This window comes from Bos indicus, chromosome 24 (assembly GCF_029378745.1).
Source record: "Bos indicus isolate NIAB-ARS_2022 breed Sahiwal x Tharparkar chromosome 24, NIAB-ARS_B.indTharparkar_mat_pri_1.0, whole genome shotgun sequence".
Taxonomy (NCBI): domain Eukaryota; kingdom Metazoa; phylum Chordata; class Mammalia; order Artiodactyla; family Bovidae; genus Bos; species Bos indicus.
This window is the reverse complement of record NC_091783.1, coordinates 5,481,937-5,500,890: the sequence shown is the minus strand read 5'-3', so window position 1 is coordinate 5,500,890 and position 18,954 is coordinate 5,481,937. Positions and strand designations below refer to the sequence as shown.

Here is an 18,954-nt window from a genome sequence, read left to right as displayed (position 1 = left end):
CCTCGTAGTGGGCATCCCGCTTGGGGGCCCTCAGAATGTCAGCACTGCTTTATAACTTAAATGATAAAGTGAACTTGAAGAACTCTGCTCAACTTCCACAAATCACCACTTGAAGCATACTACTAAATAAAAATAAAGCCCAAATTAAAGTGAAGTCTCTGTGACTCCCTGTTCTCTATATGCTGTGTATTCTGTGGTCAGTCTGTCATGGCTGACTCTTTGCAACCCCATGGACTGTAGCCCGCCAGACTCCTCTGTCCACAGACAAATTATCACTAATCTCTGCCTCCTTCATCAACTAAGTGGCCTCCTCAATATTGTCTCTTTACAGAATGAGTTGTGGATTATGGTGCCACTCAGACAATGGCCTTGGGCCATGGAATGTCACTTCCACAGACATGGGATTTTTACACATCTCTTATGGTCCTACATTTCCCTCAGATGCCAGGTGTAGGCTTCTGATACACTTTGGTTTGTCCAAGTGACTAGAGAAGCTTAAGGCTATCCTTGACGTATTCATCATTTCATGAACCACCTCCCTACATTCCCTTCTGATTCAGTAGCTCTTGGTGATAAAATCTTCTTCTACAGATGAAGTAGCATGGCTCTAAAGAAACAAGGAGCAAAGAACAGCACTTGAGAACCAAGAAGATTTTGAAAACCAAGGATAGCAGTTGAGCATCACCATTTATGCATCTCAAATAGAGCCAGAATCTGGATCACATTGCTTAAGTTGATGAAGTTGACTCTACATCTCTAATGAGACTACAATTTTATATCTTCACATTGTTTCCAATGATTACCAATCTCAGGATGAAAATGGAACTTAGGAAAGCCTAGATCATAACACATGTCATTGTCTTTAGGTTCTGGTTATATTCCAAATTAGCGGTCAAGAAGAAAATATGTATTTCCATTAAAAACCCTAGCATTAATTAAGTAATCACAATGTTTATACGTTTTCAGAACACATCAAGTTTGATCGCCACATATAAAATATCCATGACTTCTGTTAACAACCCAATATTAGAAAAACATAATAAAAACCACAATCTAGTAATGTTTAAGGCTAACACATAGAGTTTGTATCTCACTTATTTTAATTATATTATTAGTCTATAGTATCATAATAAAAGTCATCATTAATCTCATATTAATTATTTAAAACATTTTAGTGTTTGAATGGAGCATCACAGCCCTGCTCTGATGTTACCTCTGTAACGTGGGATGGAAACTTGAACAAAGTTTACATACATTTCAATTTAATTTACTGCCTGTTACAACCTGAGTAAAACGATACACACAAACTTTAAAAAAATATGTAATTATAAGTAAATAATGTGCTTTATGTAATTTGAGTCATCTTTCCATTAAAAAAAAATGACCTCATCAAATCTCAAATTGCTGCAGCATGATGTTCACAAAGTTTAAAATGTGATAACAATTTTTATTGTAACAAATGATAGCTCATCATAAAGTAAGCCAGTCAACATCATAGGCCTTTTTTAATATTAACAGTTTAAAAGGAAAATTGACATAGAACGGATAATTATATAATAACAGATAATGTGTGCCAGGCCTTGCAAATGAATACTGGGCTGCTAGGGGGCTCACTTTTCCTTTCATCACAACTCTTAGGGATTTGCATTTCTAAAAAAGAGATTAGACGGCTTTATCCTAAGATCCATTTGCTTTAAAAATGATAATTTTCAGAACAAATGAATATTTTATTCAAGTTCTCCAAAGATCATTTCGATGGATACATTTTACAGTATTGCAATTGCCTTTTCAAGTTTATTGGGATTCAAAGTATAATTAGTTTCTCTATTACAGACTGCCTCTTGAATTACATGTTTCGGCATAATGGAAGTCCAACTAATTAATCGTGTTGCTGATGACCATGTAAACCCCTGAGTCACTACGGTTTACCTCTAGAGTAGGCTAAATTTTAAGGAAAAGTAATTTCCCTTTCAGAATTTATGAAATGAAAAGAGAGAGCACTATAGGTTTGGTTCCAAATAGAACTGGGAAGCTCTTTGGAAATGATAATGTTGTCTTACAGAAGTTCTTACACTATGATAGCAAGAGAGCTAAGGAAGAAAACATTGACGGGGAAAAAAACAAGTCCCCACTTACCAGGTGTGAAATTGTACCGGGCTGAAAATCCCATAGATTCCAGCTCTCCATCAGCAAAAAATTTAATCCATAGAAATCTTCCACTGGATTTTATTACAGGTGGATTTTGTTGTCCACAAAAACGTCCAATTATTGGAGAAAATCCAAAAGGTCCATCTCGAACTTCAATATGATCAAATTTGCACTCCCAAGATGGTTCAATAGAGTACTTTTCATCAAAGTAAAGTTCAATGCACTGTCTTGGGGCAGCTAAAAAAGAGAAAGGAAGATTATGTCTAGAAGGTCCTTTTTTAAATTTGTAGTTTGACTTTTCGGATTCTATTTAAGATTTCATCTGGTATAATAACTTCTATCCAACTTTGTGACATACACAGAAACACTAAGGCCGTTTGTTTCAGTTAGTATTCTACGGGATAAAATTTCTGTAAGAATGTCTAAGGGATGATTCTTAAAACTGAGGAGGTTGCCCAAAATATTATTCTGATATAAAAAGACCATTTCAATGTCTGACACAATGAACAAGTCACGGTATTTTTGTGAGAGGCTCCCAATTCAGGTTTAAAGAGTGGAGAGGCGTCTTTCCGTTACTTCTCCCGTATCTTCAGGAGAAGCCAGTTTTCCGGTCAGACACCACTTGAGATCTGCTTCGCGTGGAGTTCTACAGTCATTCAAGTAGTCCCAATCAGATGTCTTGGTTAGAGCAAAATGTGTGTAGAGGAATATGAAAAGTAACTCTTCCAGAACACAAGTCTTATCCCATCATTCTCAGGCTTAAACTCGTTCAGAGACCCTCAGCTATAAAGGAACAATCAACAGGATGGACACACAGCTTTCTTCGAAGCCTCCTACAGCTCACCCCAGCAAGGCTCTTCCACCTCACGAACAGCCCGAGCCCAGGCCATTCCAGGCCTTCACGTTTTCTAAGACAGCATGCCCTTTCAAGTTTCCATGCGTTTTCCCACGTTCTTGACTACCTGTATACTTCCAAACCAACTCCTGTTTACGTGAGGAAATCTTGCTTTAAAAACAAACAAACAACAACAAAACAACACACACAAAGAAAACGTCTCCTCTCTAAATCTAAATACACAAACTGTATCTGTCTACCTTCTTCCTTCGGGCCTCCCTCATAGCTCTGTCGGTAAAGAATCTGCCGGCAGTGCAGGAGACCCAGGTTCCATTCCTGGGTCGGTAGGATACACTGGAGAAGGAAATGACAACCCACTCCAGTGTTCTTGCCTGGAGAATCCCCACGGACAGAGGAGCCTGGCAGACTACACACCATGAGGTCACAAGAGTCGGACCTGACTTGGTGACTAAACCACCACCAACCACCTTCCTCCTTCAGCACTCAAGCACAGTACTTGTCCTTCAGGATTTGTCAAAAACAACAACACTGTTGGGTGAACTGCAGTAAATGAGCTTATCTTTATAAATGTGCTTACAGCTTTCATCACAGGAAAGTGAGAACAGGTGAGCGGCTCTGTAAACCTCTGCATGGAGGCATTTGCTGAAGCTTTTCCATTCTTGCCTTGTCATGGCCAACAGTTCAAAATTCTGGCATTCTAGACTGATACTCAGTCAGGGTACCCCCAGCATAGCCATCACAGCTCTTGAAATATCCACACGTTTATGCTAGTTAGCAAAGAGCTGTCTCGAATCCTTTGAGTGCTCTCCAGCCTCCTGACCCTCTCCAAAGACCAACCCCTCCAGAAACTTGAAAGTTAAGACCTGGCACAGGAGGGCCCACTTTACATGTGATCAGCAATCATCCCGAATGACTCCTGTTCCCTCCACACCAGTTCTTAAATATATATTTAAGCCACTTGAATGGCTTTAAAACTAAAGCCTTCGGTATATGCTTGCCTTTAAAATGAATGCATGGGTATCAAAACGTATATAGAATTGAGATATGTAATCAGCAGAAAATTAGAGACCACTTTGTAACCCAGAAACTCTCTGCCTTTTCCTTCATAGTCCACATCGCCTTTCTCTTTGTTCTGCTCTCCCTTACGTATTAGTTTACAAAAATCTAGTCTATGTATTTCTTATCTCCTCTCTTTCCAGACCAATGCACTGGATGCCATGGACATCCCAAAGGAGGGAGATTATAATATAATAGTATTTGCAGCTCCATCCAAGACCAATTAAATGAGAAAATCTGGAGGTGACCCCGGCATCTGTATTTTTTAAAAGAGTTAAAATGCTATAAATGCCCTTTTGATGATGGTACTCATACTAACAGTCGCAACAGCAATCTCTGTATTTATCACCTGTAAACATATACTTTCATGCCAGGACTATTTACTGAACTCAAGATCCACACATGCAATTTCTTCATGAGACATCTCCATGAACATGAAATTGAACACGTGGCTTTCCCTTTAACCCCCCTTTCTCCACCCCTATTCCTTAGGTGCCATAAGGATCGCATCTAACACGTCACCAAGCCAGAACCTATAGAATAGTCCCAGGATGCCTACTCTCCCCTCCCTACATCCAGTCACTCAAGGTTCAGTTCCCCAAATACCTTTCATCGTTTTCCCATCAATGTCACTTCTGTAGTTCAGAGTTTCCCTGTGGTTTACCTGGTCTTTCACAATAGTTTCCACTTCGGTTCTTTTCTTCCAGTTACTTCATCAAAATCTCAGCTTACTATTTCTCTCCTGAGGTTATTTCAGTGGCATCCCACTGTCTACAATATCAAGTCCAAACCGGCCTGGGTGGCAGACGGATACCAAGTTCTCCTTTACCTGAGACCACATGCACTCCAGCCTCCTCACTTGTCCCTCTCCTTACCCTCTGCAAAAGCCCTCTATATCGACACGTGGTTAACCAACCACACTGTGTCTCTGAACCTCTGCACATGCTATTTTACACGGAGAATGGCAGTGTCCTGAATGGTCTTTAGAACCGAATGCAAGCATCTCTTTCTCCTTATAGCCTCGTCTTTCTCCCTGTTCCAAACACTGCTCATCTCACAGCCACTTTAGATTCTTTACTGGAAAAGAGCATAGTACCCAGGCCACACTGTAGGTTCCATAAGGCAAGTACCATGTCTATGTTGCTCAATACTCTCTAAACTATACTAACAAGAGTGGTTCAGTAAATATTTGTGAAATGTATGAATGAAAAAGGGGCCAGTAAGAGTCGGACACGACTGAGCGACTTCACTTTCACTTTTCACTCTCATGCATTGGAGATGGAAATGGCAACCCACTCCAGTGTTCTTGCCTGGAGAATCCCAGGGACGGAGGAGCCTGCTGGGCTGCCGTCTATGGGGTCGCACAGAGTTGGACATGACTGAAGCAACTTAGCAGCAGCAGCATGAAGTATTTCAAGAAGGGTTCACAGTGATAGGAGGTTCTCTTTATTTCCCAACTTTCAATTTTGTCCTTGACATGAAAGAAAGACCTATCAAATTAACATGTGCCTTGCTTGTAAGTAAATAGTGAGCATAAATACCTTCTATGGTTAACTCTGGTAAGGTAACTCTGTGTGTGGGTGGGTGGGTGGGTGGGTGGGTGTGTGTGTGTGTGTGTGTGTGTGGTAGGGGGAGCACAGGTGTTTGGGAAGTTGCAAGTTTGGGGCCATTAGGTGCTACACATAATATTGAGAACCACTAGATGAAATGTTCATATATTTTTAAAAATTGTCCTTAATAGAGAGGTGTCTACAAGGGTAATGGAAATGGAAAATGTTCAAAGAAAAGCGAATCCCTTTTTCAGCACTTTTTATCCTTCAGGCTGGGAAAAAAACTGATGAGAAGAAGCATCATCATTTGGAATGCTGACTTTGGTGTGAAAGGATGAAAATGTCACTTCTGAGCACAGACTGAGGCTCAGAATAATATTCAGATTGATATTTGGAAAATATGATTATGAATTTAAAAAAGCTTAACTAGAGGATAATTGCTTTACAATGTTGTGTTCTGCCTTACAACAATGCAAATCAATCATAGGTATACATATATCTCCTCCTTCTTGAGCCTCCCTCCCACCCTACATGATTACATTTCTTTCTACACGAATACGTTTTGGGTGCTTCATATTATTTAAGAGAGAAAACAACAGAAATATAGATTATTCTACTAATTATTTAACCCATAAAAGATGAGCTGACAAAATGGTTACACATTCAGTAATATTATACCAATCATACATCCATTCCATTAATTAAGAATTCCACATCAATGAAATCAACTGCAAAATAAACTAAGTTGTTAAATTCTTTCTATTTTCCAGAATTTACCTGTTTATAAGTCTTTACTAATCATTTCACTCAGGGATTCCCTGGTGGCTCAGAGGGTTAAGGATCTGCCCTCAATGTGGGAGACCCAGGTTTGGGGACGATCCCCTGCAAAAGGAAATGGCAACCCCCTCCAGTACTCTTGCCTAGAAAATTCCATGGATGGAGGAGCCTGATGGGCTACAGCCCACGGGGTTGCAAAGAGTTGGACACAACTGAGCAACTTCATTCACTCACTTAATCATTTCAATAATTAGCTCGATCCCACATTTTATAGTTGCTGGATTCACTCAGAGACATTTTTTTGTGTAGGGTGTCCAGAACCAATTTTTGTAATGTCTCTATGTATACTGGGCTTCCCCGGTGGCTAAGTGGTAAAGAATTCTGCCTGCCAATGCAGGAGACACATGTTCGACTCCTAGATGAAGGAAGATCCCCTGGAGAGGGAAATGGCAACCCACCCCAGGATTCTTGCCTGGGAATCCCATGGACACAGGGCCCTAGTGGGCTACAGTCCACGGGGTTGCAAACAGTTGGACACGACTTAGCAACTAAACAACAACAACAAAGCCTTTACTAATGACTTCAATAATCAGCTCGATTCCAGATTTTATGGCTATTGGCTTCACTCAGAGATATTTATGTGTACGGTCTCCAGAAGCAATCTCTGTAATGCCTATATGCACACTGTCCATCCAGAGCTCAGGGACGGCCAGGCCGGACTTGGCTCCCTCACCTTCTATGATGTAGATGCATTCCCGGTCCGGGGGGTACTTGCTTGGATAGTTGGGAGAAGTGAAGATACCTCCCTCTGCATGTTTTGTCCACGTTCCACACTGCACAGACTTCTGTGTTTCTGAGGTGGTTTGCTTTTCTGCAAAATAAAAATTTTTAAAGCCCCATTATCCAATTTTCTATACAACTAAAAATAGAGAGGACATTCTTACAATATCCATTAGTAAATTAACTTCTAAATGCTGTCTTAGTCAAAACCAATCAATTATATACACTATAAAACTCTCAGATATTCTGGAATATTAAGAATATGAAGAATACAGGAAAATGCAAGTGAGGAGAGACCTCCCACTTGAATTTTTCCAAAGAAACACACCTGTTCCTTTTTTGGCTGCTCCAGACAAATGGAGGATGATTAAACTTGCTACAACTGAAACAGAACAGAAAAATTGGGAAGATTAATGTACACTGAGATGACCAAATTCTATTAACAACATAACAGTTTAATGATAAAAAGATATCAAAGAAGATTATTACTGTCAACCCTTCTCAGATAACTAAGAACTTGCACAAACTGATTCAAAATGTACAAATCAAGACAATTTAGGAATCTCCTCAGGAAGTAATGCCAGTTAAGAATGGTTGAGACTCAAGCTCCTAAGGCAAATTCAGACTTTGAGACTAAGAGCCCACTTGTCACCTACTAATGTCACATCACAGTGGGCTTTCAGGAATGTGGCCTGGCTGCCCTTTGTAAATGACTTTGCCAGCTTCTTGCAAAGAAGACAGAGGGTCAGCAGGTCAAAAGACGAAAAGGAAAAGTGTTTTCATCAACAATGTTACTGTATTTTAGGAAACAAATATTTCACCAAATCCTATGGCAGGTGGGGGAGGGGAACAAGGGAAGAACAGCCTAATGTGGACTGAAGGCATTAAGTACCAAAATAAACATGTTTCTTTTTTACAAAACTGACCTGCCAAGTAACCCCACTCCTCAGCATGCTTAGGCTAGGAAATGAATCTCTCCTAACCTTAACTTTGATGCAATCCTTTGTATTATCCAGGAATATTTTATAATTTTAAGAAAGGTTATTTCTATAAACATTTTATTAAGGCAGATTTTCAGTAACAGAAAAAGACTCTAACCTAAAACTTAACAGTAAATCTATGAAGACCATTAAAACACATCCTACTGTTTTACTTCCACATCCTTGACTTAATATTTTCACAAAGTCTAAAACTGAGAGAAGTATTAAAGTAATCTAGTCTTCATAATTTCTGATTTTGCCTTCTGTATTTCTCTTTTATCATTTATTTTCTTGTCAATTATCTAAAAGCTCTCAGTTTCATTAGGTCTATAATTATTAAGTCCACTTTAAAATGATTTTGGATAAGGGCAGGTATAATCCACAATGATTTCCTACACGAAAGTTCAGGACAGGATCTTAAAAAGGCATCCATTAAGACTGTTTCAGGAAAAGTATATGTGAGCCCTGATATTAATGTTTGAGAAAGATGTCCATTATTTTACTTGTACTCTATATAGCCTGTCTGCTTTTAGATTAAAACACTGGTTGTTACTGTCTGTGTTCAGGTAGAAAAAAAAGTCTTACTTTTAACTTGCCATGTCTATACACACACACACACACACACACACACACACACACACACACACACACACGTTTACAGCCACCAGTACCAAGCTGCTGGTTTGGGGTTTCTACTCGGATGGAACCGCACTGTGGATTGTGTCCTGTGAGGAACACAGCAGCAACGTGGCTGCGTGGCACGGTCAGCCTCACCCTCCCTCTATCCTGTGAGATTCCCACCACGGATCTTCTTAGCCTGCCTTTACTCGATGACTTGTGACGCTATTTGCCTCCAGTCCCCCGCTCTCCCCTGAACCGCATGCGAACCGCACACTCGTGAAGCGACACTCGAGGTCTATCTACACTCTCCGGAAGAGTTGAGGCTGGCACTCGCGCTAGCCTCAAGCGTGGCGTTCAGGTGGCTCACACACGACCCACCGGAGGGGCGACACGGGCCCGCTGGGCTCCAGAAGCCCCTGAAAGGACCGTTCCTTCTCCCCGGAGCTGTCGAACCCGCTCTCTCCCCCACTTCCACCTGCGACCTCCCTGGGACCCGCTCCCCGTCCTCTGCCGCACGTGCGCGTCCCCATCGGGCACTCGGCACCCTCCACCCCCCGACGCCCCGGCGCGCGGCGAGGCTGTTTTCCTCGGCCGACACTCAGCTCCAGGGACCACCGCCGCGCGCCGCCCCCACGCCGGGTCGAGGATGCTGCAATACAGAAAGTTTACATCTGCCCCAGACTCGCGGGCACTGCGGGGTCCAGCGAGGGCGCGGCGGGGGCCAGGCTCTCCCTGAGCGCTCGGCCACGAGGGGAGGGAGGCGGGAGGAGGGTCCCCGGGGCGGCCCGGCGTGGCGGGAAGAGGTACTCACTGTGAAACAAACTGCGTCCATAGATCATGTCTGTTCCTTACACCAGAGGCTCCAGGCTCCACTAATTCCATTTAGAGACGGGAAGACTTCCAGTGGTCAGGGAGAGGACGGAGTCGAGAGAGGGTTGAGAGGTGCAAACCGGGAACAGATGAAGAGCGGGGGGAGAGTGAGGCGGGGGGAAAGCCAGCGATCCGAGCCCACACAGCAGCAAGATCCGAGTCCGCGCGTCCTCCGCCCCGGGCTCGCGCTCGCACCCGCTCGCCCTCTCACCGCCGCGAAGCCGGCAGCATCCCGGCCGTGACGCTCGCCTCACGCCCGGGCGCCGGGCGCCTCCATCCGCGCCGCCGGCGGCTGCTCCCGCCCCCTCTGCATCACCGCCGCCGCCGCCGCGGCTGGCAGGAGGGCGCGCGGGCGGCGGCGGGCGCGGGGCGAGCCCTGGGGCACTCCAGCCGAAGCCGGGCAAGGGCTGGGGCCGCGCGGCGCGGCCAGGCAGGGGCAGGTCCGGACCGACGGCAGCGACGGAGCGCGCAGCGGCGGCGGCGGCTGGGGCTCGCTCAGTCCCCAGTTTCATACACCACGAGCAGCAGGTCGGAGCAGCCCTCCTCGGTCCAGCCCTTGGGGATCGTCCGCTGAGGCATTGAAGACAGGAGGAGGAAGGGGTCCGTCATCGGCTCGCCGGGCTCCGCGCCACCTCTGCGATCTTGCGGAGAGAGGAGCGGGTGGGTGGGCGTCTGGGAGGAGGGCTGCAGGGTGGTGGCGGAGAGACCCGGGTGGCGGGGGGCGGGGGGGGAGGCGGGGACGGGAACGGGGCGGGGAGGGAGCGGGAAGATGGCAGAGTTACCAAGTGGGCGCCTGAGTCATAGCCCGGGGCGGCGTGACCCTTCGGGAAGCCCGCGGCCCGCGTACAGCCGCGCAGCTCCGCTCGGCCGGCGCCCCCAGGGCTGGTGCGCGGCCGAAAGGGGCGGCGGCGGCTGCAAGGACATCACACCCGCTCCGATCCTGGGGGTGGGGCGAGGGGGAGAGGGGCGAGGACCAGGCTGGGAGCCGTCACTCCGCCTGCCCGGGCAGAGGGGTCCAGAGGGCGCCGGGCAAATCCCGAGCTGGAGCCTCGTGCCGGCTAAAAAGGCGGGGGAGGAGGAGGGGCCAGCAAGTGAAAATCCCTCTCGGGGTTCACATGTTCACTTTTGAAAAACGCCTAGAAACTGCGATCGAGCTGTCCCCCGCGCCCCACAGTCCATCTGGCTAGAGGAAGCGGGTCCCGTCTCCCTTCGGGGGTGACGAATTAGCCGTATACCCCGGGCTCAGGCTGGGAGACCAGGCAGCGGCGCGCCGGAGGCGAAGGCAACATTAAAAGTTTCGCCTTTTATCGCCTGGTCTGACTCGGAGGTCGCCCCAGACAAACCGCTCGGGCAGAGGCACGGGCTTCTAGCGCATTTCCTTCGCCCTCCCCAAGATATTTTAAAAAACCCCAAAGCAAACACCGATCACCTCCTACCCCACGCCAATATGGACAGACGCGCGCTCGCGCAGCGCGTTAAACTCGGAGAGGGGAGGGAAAAAGAGTTGCTGGGGAAACAACCCCGAAAAAAAAATATCCAGCTTCTAAAATGAGAATAAACGAATATGGAGAACCGTAAACGCGAGGTGGCCCGAGCAGGGCTGGAGCGCGTGGAGCGGAGTGTCCCTGCCTGGACGCTGCGGTAACCCCCCACCCCCGGGCTGCGTCCCACCCTCCGGGCTCTGCGCACTCAGCCCGCACCCACCCGTAGCCGCCCGCACCTCGGGGCCCAGCGGAGGCAGTCGACCCCCGGCCCCCGCCTCGGCGGCCCCGGAACCGAGCGCTCCCAGCCGCAGCCCCCGACTCCACCGCTGGGACTGGGAGTTGGTGGGGGGGCGATGACGGCGGGGAGGAGGCAGGCGTACCAAGAATTCGAGGAGGTAGAAACCTGAGGGGCGCTGCGCCGCCGAGACTAGGTCACCTTAAAAGGCAGAGAGGAAAGAGCCGTGCGCGCGGACCTGCGGCCGGGCCGCCCCCTCCTGGCACCTGCTGCTGCAGCGCCGGGCCGCCCACGGGCGTGCGCGCGCGCGGGAGATGCGGGATGCTCGCGGCCGCCCTGCCCTCAGGTTCCCAGCAAAGCAGCGGCGAGAGGATGGAGGTCTTCCTGCCAGTAATCTGAGATGAGGGATAATGAGGCGACCCCGAGGCCCGAGAGGATTCCCCAGTCCCGGAAGCAATCGCCAAGACTCCTTCCTTCCAGCCTTTGGCTCTTTGATACCGGGCAGCTGCAAGTCCTCGACCGTGGTGGGGTAAAGTGATGACATAGAGGACTGTGAGTGTGTGTGTTTTGGTCCATTTACTGAAAAGTGGGTAGATGGGGCAGGGTGAGAAGGAGAGCTAGAGCAATAGAAGGAGAACGCCAGACTGGGTGAAAAGGGAAAGGGGAGAGGAGAGACAGAGAGACCTAGAGACAGAGATAAGAGAACGCAGAGGGAGAGACTGCGCGCCCGCCGAGCGCCAACTCCATCAGAAGGCGTGCCTGCGAGAGGAGCTGTGAACTCGAGAGATGAACCAAGGTGAGCCAGGGTGAGCCGATGGGTGGAGAGCCGGAGAAGTATCTCTGAAAACTGTTATGTATCTGCCCACGTTTCTGCTCGTAAAAGGATCAAAGTGGGAAATAGCATGTCCGCAAGCGGTTCTTGTGCCAGCGAGGGGTGTGTGTGTGTGTGTGTGTGTGTTGGGGTGGGGGCTGAGTGGATGGGAGTGAAGTCAAGGAAGACTTGAGCAGTTAGTAGATGGTGAATAGATGCCAAAGAGAACAGGTCATCTATGGGTGAAGGAGGACCATTTAAAAACGGCAGAAGATGTATAAATTGATAGTAAAATGTTGACATGCTAAAGACTGGATGGTAATTATTTTTTGCATCCAAAAATATTATTTATGAAAGTGACTTTTTGGGGAAAAAATCGTTCAATGAAACAGTGGCAACGTTAAAATTTTTCTTAAGAGAAATCTATTTCTCAACAGCAGTTTAAGGTAAGAAGAAGAAAAGTTGGTCTTTGCTAAATCCATCCACTCAAGTATGTCGAACAATCCCCCACCCCCAACCCCACCCCCAGTTTGCTTTCCCAGGACACAGGTCTTTGTAACTTAACTAACGAAGGGGGCACTGAAATACTGCTAGACCAATGTGGGGGCCTTGCATTGGAAGGGGTTATCCAGGCCGGAGGGCAAAGAGGAGGGGCACCCAAACCTTTTGTTCACGTGGTAATTCCTCCAGTCTCCTATTGGCCAGCATGTCTGTCTTTGGGATCAGATTCTCAGAAATAGGGGTCTCTTTGATCTCTGACTACCCCTGCCTCCTGGGCTGTGCCTGGGGCTGAAGCATTGTTGTTCAGTTGCTCAGTAGTGTTCAACTCTATGCAACCCCATGAACTGTAGCAAACCAGACTCCTCTGTCCTCCACTATCTCCCAGTTTACTCAAATTCATGTCCATTGAGTCAGTGATGCTCTCTAACCACCTCATCCTCTGCTGCCCCCTTCTCCTCATGCCTTCGATCTTTCCCAGCATCAGGGTCTTTTCCAATGAGAAGGGCTGTACTTCTACTCAAACCTCAGTGTCCAAGTTCTGAGCCTCCATATCCTGAACCGGGAGAGAAGCTCCATGAGAGAGGTGCTCAGGTCTTCTCTTCACTCTTCACTCCCCAAGAGAGAGTCAGGCAGCTGCTAAGCCTTTTGCTCCACCCCCTGGATTCTTCCAGGTTATGACTGCAACTTTTCCCTGGAAGATTTCATTCACTTTCCTGCACACACACATGCACAAGTCCTGTTAACCATCCACCACCTCCTGCTTGCTTGGCAACCTGCCTTTTCCCTTTTGAGTCATGAACCACCACTTCCTGAGTAATGCTACCTCACTGATGGGGACCCACGATTTTTTTACTTTCTGAGAAAAAGCAGCATATGGGAAAATTTAAGCTTCTCCAAGGGAAGGTTTTGCACACACATGGCCAGATTTCAAGATATGATTATTTTGAAAGAGAAAGCTTATAAACAGATAGCTTTGATAAGTTCAATGTGCTGTCCTAGAAAGAGGGAGCTTTGTCACAGTTCTCCAAATTTAGCATTGAAATATAGACTACTTACAGGATAGAAGGCAGAATTAATGCCTTTTGAACCCAATCAGAGTGTCATTGGTTTCTTTTGAACAGTGCACCCTATAACAATGAATGATAAGAAGGAATTCTAAAACCCTAAAAAGAATTGGGGTTTCCATGGTGGTTTAGTGGTAAAGAGTCCACCTGCCAATGCAGAAGACAATGGTTCAACCTGTGGGTCGGAAAGATGCCCTGGAGGAGGGCACAGCAACCCACCCCAGTATTCTTGCCTGGAGAATCCCATGGACAGAGGATCCTGGCGGGCTACAGTCCATGGGGTCACAGATGGGTTGGACACGACTTAGTGACTAAACAACAAGAACAACAAAAAGAATTGGTGTAGGACACTTGCTCTTCTGATTCAAAAGAAAGTATTTATCTGCATACATGTGGGTCTCTATAGAAACCAATAAAGCTCCAGGTCTACTAGGGATCTTTTGTTAATTCATCTGAACTATTGGCATCTTCTTCAGTGTTTTTTATTTAAATGGCTAAAATAGGTGGTGTTAAAAAAAATTACTATAATCCATAGTGCTTCCAATACATGCTGTATTAGTCTCTTGAAAATCTCCTAACATATTTTAAAGTTCTGTTTCTTCCATTTTATTAACTCAATATACAAGTCGTAATGTCAGTTTATCAAAAACAGGTCATAAATAATTGCTGCCAGACAGTGGAATTTTTTTAAATGATCTGCAGTATTCTAGTATTGAAACTGAGTTTAAGCAGTATTGATAAAGTTATTTCCTTTCAATCTATAAATGTATCCTGACAGGTAGAAAATCTGCATAAAACAGAAGACAGGTAAAAGCTTTAAAATCTCACATTTAAGCCAGATAGGATATGTTATAAAAATAGGTAAAATAAAATATGATTTTCTTCCTAGTATGAATATGTAGTATTATATCATAAGAATATTAGCCTCTTGTGGGCAAGAACTTTCACAGGACTACATTACTCAGCCAATTTTCACCTGTACTTACAGATCTGGAGTTGTTATCCATCTTTCATGCCGAGACCTGCTTTTCCTTGTAGGGCTATATGCTAAGTCGCTCCAGTCATGTCTGACTTTTTGCGACCTGTCCGTGGGATTCTCCAGGCAAGAATACTGGAGTGGGTTGCCATGCCCTTCCTCATCTTGTTTCATATTTAATGGTAATTGTCCTCCAGGAAAAATGTATTATCATGTCTGGAGAAATGTGAGGGGAATAAAAAAGTTCCATTACCTACCGAACTATACCAGGTACACTTTAGAAAAACTTTATTTTTCTGCTGGTTCATTTTTAATTGACAGTGGCTCAGAAACAAGAAGATTTGTTAGTAACCACTGGCCTAATGAAATCGCTAGTAGTCTGTAAACCAGCATAAACTAAAGGAACTTTTCTAAGGATATGGACTGAGATCGAAATGTTCATTGTTCTGTACCTATTCACTGTTATTTTGGGGGAGAAAACAAGCCTCCATCAAGGGTTTAAAAAGGATTTAATCATATTTAGATAATGTAAATTAAGGTGAAGAATAAATCTACATATTCCACGTCAAAATATCTGTTAATGACTATAAGCAAGACTACTTAAAATTGCCAAGTTAGATATGTTAATGGTACTTGTGGGTGCCAAAGATAATTTTTATCTTTAAGTATATAAATAATAGCATCACTTAAGTTTACTTCTCTTAGCTATTTTAGGACATATCATGTTGTTATTACCATGATTTATTGGATATTTTGTGGATGATTTGGAAAATAATAAAAGATGAAACTTACTTGTTGAGAATAACTCTGAATGTTAAATTAGGACAATGCTTATATCTGACTCATGACATAATTCAAATTCATGATTCTTAGGAAAAAAACAAGCTTTAGTGCATGGAAATAAATTAACAAATATTATAATAACAAAGTCATTTATCTATTTATCTATTGTTTCTTTGACTTTCCCTTTTCTGTTATACTCAATATGTTGCAAGGAAATGTCCCACATGTTTTCATTTCCTTTTGCATGACAAAAAGAGAAATTTAAAATAGCTCTTTCCCCCATTTTTAGGGCAGACAAATTTGTAAAAAAGTGCAGTTTCAGGAAGGAGTGATACTGCAGCAGAATTTGTGCCAAGCAGTTACAGTTACTTTTTTTTTTTTTTTTTAATCAAGAGATGGTGTCATCAGTGCTTTTTAGTAAATGTATCATTTAAAATAATATTCTTCAAAATAGTTTTCTAATGACATACACAGTTAATTCTTATAAATTTCTCTGGGAAATAAAGGATTAATTATAGTTATTACAAGCTTATATACAATACATGACTCCTTTCACAGTTATACTTCCTTCTAAAATGATGCTTTCTAATGAAGAAAAGGTTTTCAGAAATGACATAAAGCAGTAGCTTGTGGAGGAGCGCTCTGAAGACTACTGACACAGTACTTTGAGCACAGTGGGTTTTTGTCAAAGAAACAAACAGGTAAGTAAAGAGAAAATAGTTCTCATATATGCATAGAATAGAAATTTGAAGATTTTATTTAAAAATGTGTGTCCTAAGGTTTTTGTTTTTGATGACTGTAATGTGGGAGACCTGCCTTGGTATTACAGGAACTAGATGTTCTCATAAGGTCAGATCATGAGAACCAAGTTAATATGAGTTAAAATCACAGAGGACTAAGTTACAATTATTTTAATTTGTAACTAAAGCACAGTATAGTTCTTTTGGTTCAAAGGTTTATAAGCTGATGCTTTTGAGTAATGTATTTTGTTAAGTCCAATTCTAGATAATTCTTGCTTCACTTAAAAATCATCATTGGACCACAGTTTACTGGCATTCCTGCTGCTAAGTCACTTCAGTTGTGTCCGACTCTTTGCAATCCCATAGACGGCAGCCCCCCAGGCTCCCCTGTCCCTGGGATTCTCTAGGAAAGAACGCTGGAGTGGGTTGCCATTTCCTTCTCCAATACTGGCATTCCTAAATGTCAGCAATTTATTAATCTGAAAGAACAACTGATAATTCATGACGATCTCCTCCATCCTCAGCTACCCCTAGATACTATGCTGGGAATATCTGCACCATTTTACCATTTCATTTGTACTAACATATAGTTTTCCATCACTGTCAGTATTTTTACAGCATCAGTTATGAGTACGTAGAATTTGGAATAGAGTGGATTTTCTGACTTCTGTGAGTGTTGAGTTTGAAATCCTCTGTCTTATTCCATCCTATCATTTTAGAATGAAAAAGAAAAATAGACCAGAAGAAGTGATTTCCACAATACCACTTCATTTGTAACATAATGACTGATGGAATCTAGATCTTCTAATTCACAGCCTGGGAGAAGAGTAGGAAGAAAAAAAAAAGAACTTGCTACTCAATTTGGATTTTTTTCACCTGAGTTTAAAGGAAAGCCCTAATATTTTTCTGTTTTTTTTTTTTTTTTTTCACTAATCACGTCCAGCCAGGATATGTATAACTTCAGAGCCACTGTTGAATGTAATAAGTATATCCATGAAAGTGAAAGTGTTAGCTGCTCAGTAATGTCTGACTCTTTGTGACCCCATGGACTGTAGTAGCCCGTCAGGCTCCTCTGTCCATGGGATTCTCCTGGCAAGAATACTGGAGTGGGTTGCCATTCCTTTCTCCAGGGGATCTTCCCGACCCAGGGATCGAACCCAGGTCTCCTGCACTGCAGGCAGATTCTTTACCTTCTGAGCCACCAGGGAAGCCCAAAGTGCTTAAAAAAAAAAAAAGAAAAACAAAACCAAACATTTTTTTACACCTTAGCTTAAAAAAAAATCCAAAAAGCAATTAAAGAAAATAGCAAGTGAATTTTAAGAGAAAGCTCAAAGAATGGAAACTCCTGACATACAGAAGGTAATTGTCATGTTGTTATAAATTCTTACTGAAATAGATGAGTAATTACACACACACACACACACACACACACACACACCCAACATAAGGAGAGACAAGGTGAGCAGACATGGGCAGTTTTGTTAAACTTTCCAGCACTGTATAATGCATGTCAACATTTCTTCTGACTCTGATAACAATTCCTGCGTTATCTTCTCAGCTCCCCGTAACAGTCTCCTTAAGGACCTTTCGGCTTCCAACTTCTGCTCAGCACCAAAGCCAATGACACTTGCTGTAGGTTTTTTTTTTTTTTTTTAATTGCCATGTAGCGTACTGCTGCAAGACCATGAAGAAGATTGTGAGAAGGTGCCCTGGTTGTGCTCCATGAGGTACCAGTGGATGGGGCCAGAACTGAGGATCAACTTCCAGGACAACTGCTTTCGTCCTATGTCCGATGCCTCGGGGTCCCTCATTCTCTCTTTCACTCTTCCACTCTTAAACAGTGATGCCTGACTCCCCGGTGCTTTTCCGTGTGGCCTGGACTTCCCACAGCATGGCAGTATCAGGTTGCTTACATATCTGACAGTGGTTTCTTGATGTACGAGTAACAGGGAATAGAAGCTGTAAGGCCAGTGAAAGTGTCCGCTTCAACTAGCACATGATCATTTTGGTCGTATTCCACTGAGCAGAGCAATCGCAAAGTCCACCCAGATACAAGGGAACAGAGAAGTGGAATTTACTATCTGTGGCAAAGTGACATAGTAGCATCACAGAGCAACATGTGCGACTGGAGATGTTGTGAAGGCCATCTCTAAAAAGCATGATCTCTCATCTTTGAAATTGAAATGAATGCTTCTTTGAAGGTTCTTTTGTGTTTTAAAACCAAGGAATAAAGAAGAGAATATCAGTGGTACAATTTAGTAGGTACATAAATTGTATCTTTTATACAATATTGATTTTATTAAAATATACTTATTTATTACTATAATGTTATCCATTACTGTGACAGGGTACTGTATTGATTTACAGTTTTTTCTCATTTAAAGATACATTAATGTAATTTGTGTGTGTGTGTTAGTCACTCAGTTACGTCTGACTCTTTGCAACCCCATGGACTGTAGCTCACCAGGCTCCTCCGTCCATGGGATTTTCTAGGCAAAAGTACTGAGTGGGGTGCCATTGCCTTCTCCGAATCCCTCTAAGTTGTCACAAAACAGCAGGCTTTGAATTTAGGTCTCCTGTGCCTCCTGCATTGGCAGGAGGATTCTTTGCCTCTGAGCCACCAGAAAGACTTAGCTAACAGTTAGTGCTTGCTTTAGGTGTCCTTGTCAAGCCGTTAAATTCTGAGTTACAGGAAAGTTCCTCCATATCAAAAATGTCTTCT

The 18,954-nt window shown here is 44.1% G+C and overlaps 1 protein-coding gene and 1 long non-coding RNA gene across 5 annotated transcripts in view; one reads left to right on the top strand and one right to left on the bottom strand.

Annotated features, from left to right (window-relative positions):
• The window catches only part of NETO1 (neuropilin and tolloid like 1), a 108,551-nt gene extending 98,619 nt beyond the window's left edge, over positions 1-9,932 (bottom strand). For all 4 annotated transcript variants that reach the window (XM_070778655.1, XM_070778656.1, XM_019987005.2 and 1 more), the window contains exons 1-4: positions 9,580-9,932; positions 7,496-7,549; positions 7,121-7,258; positions 2,137-2,385 (exon numbers count right to left, since the gene is read on the bottom strand). In XM_070778655.1, coding sequence (XP_070634756.1) covers positions 2,137-2,385; positions 7,121-7,258; positions 7,496-7,549; positions 9,580-9,607 — 469 coding nt within the window. In that variant the 5' untranslated portion in view covers positions 9,608-9,932. The remainder of the gene's footprint in view (positions 1-2,136; positions 2,386-7,120; positions 7,259-7,495; positions 7,550-9,579) is intronic.
• A 705-nt stretch (positions 9,933-10,637) lies between these two features.
• On the top strand, positions 10,638-17,891 carry LOC139179380 (uncharacterized). The gene is made up of 3 exons (XR_011563762.1): positions 10,638-12,153; positions 16,051-16,193; positions 17,791-17,891. It is a non-coding gene; the product is annotated as an uncharacterized lncRNA (long non-coding RNA).
• The last annotated feature ends 1,063 nt before the right edge of the window (positions 17,892-18,954 follow it).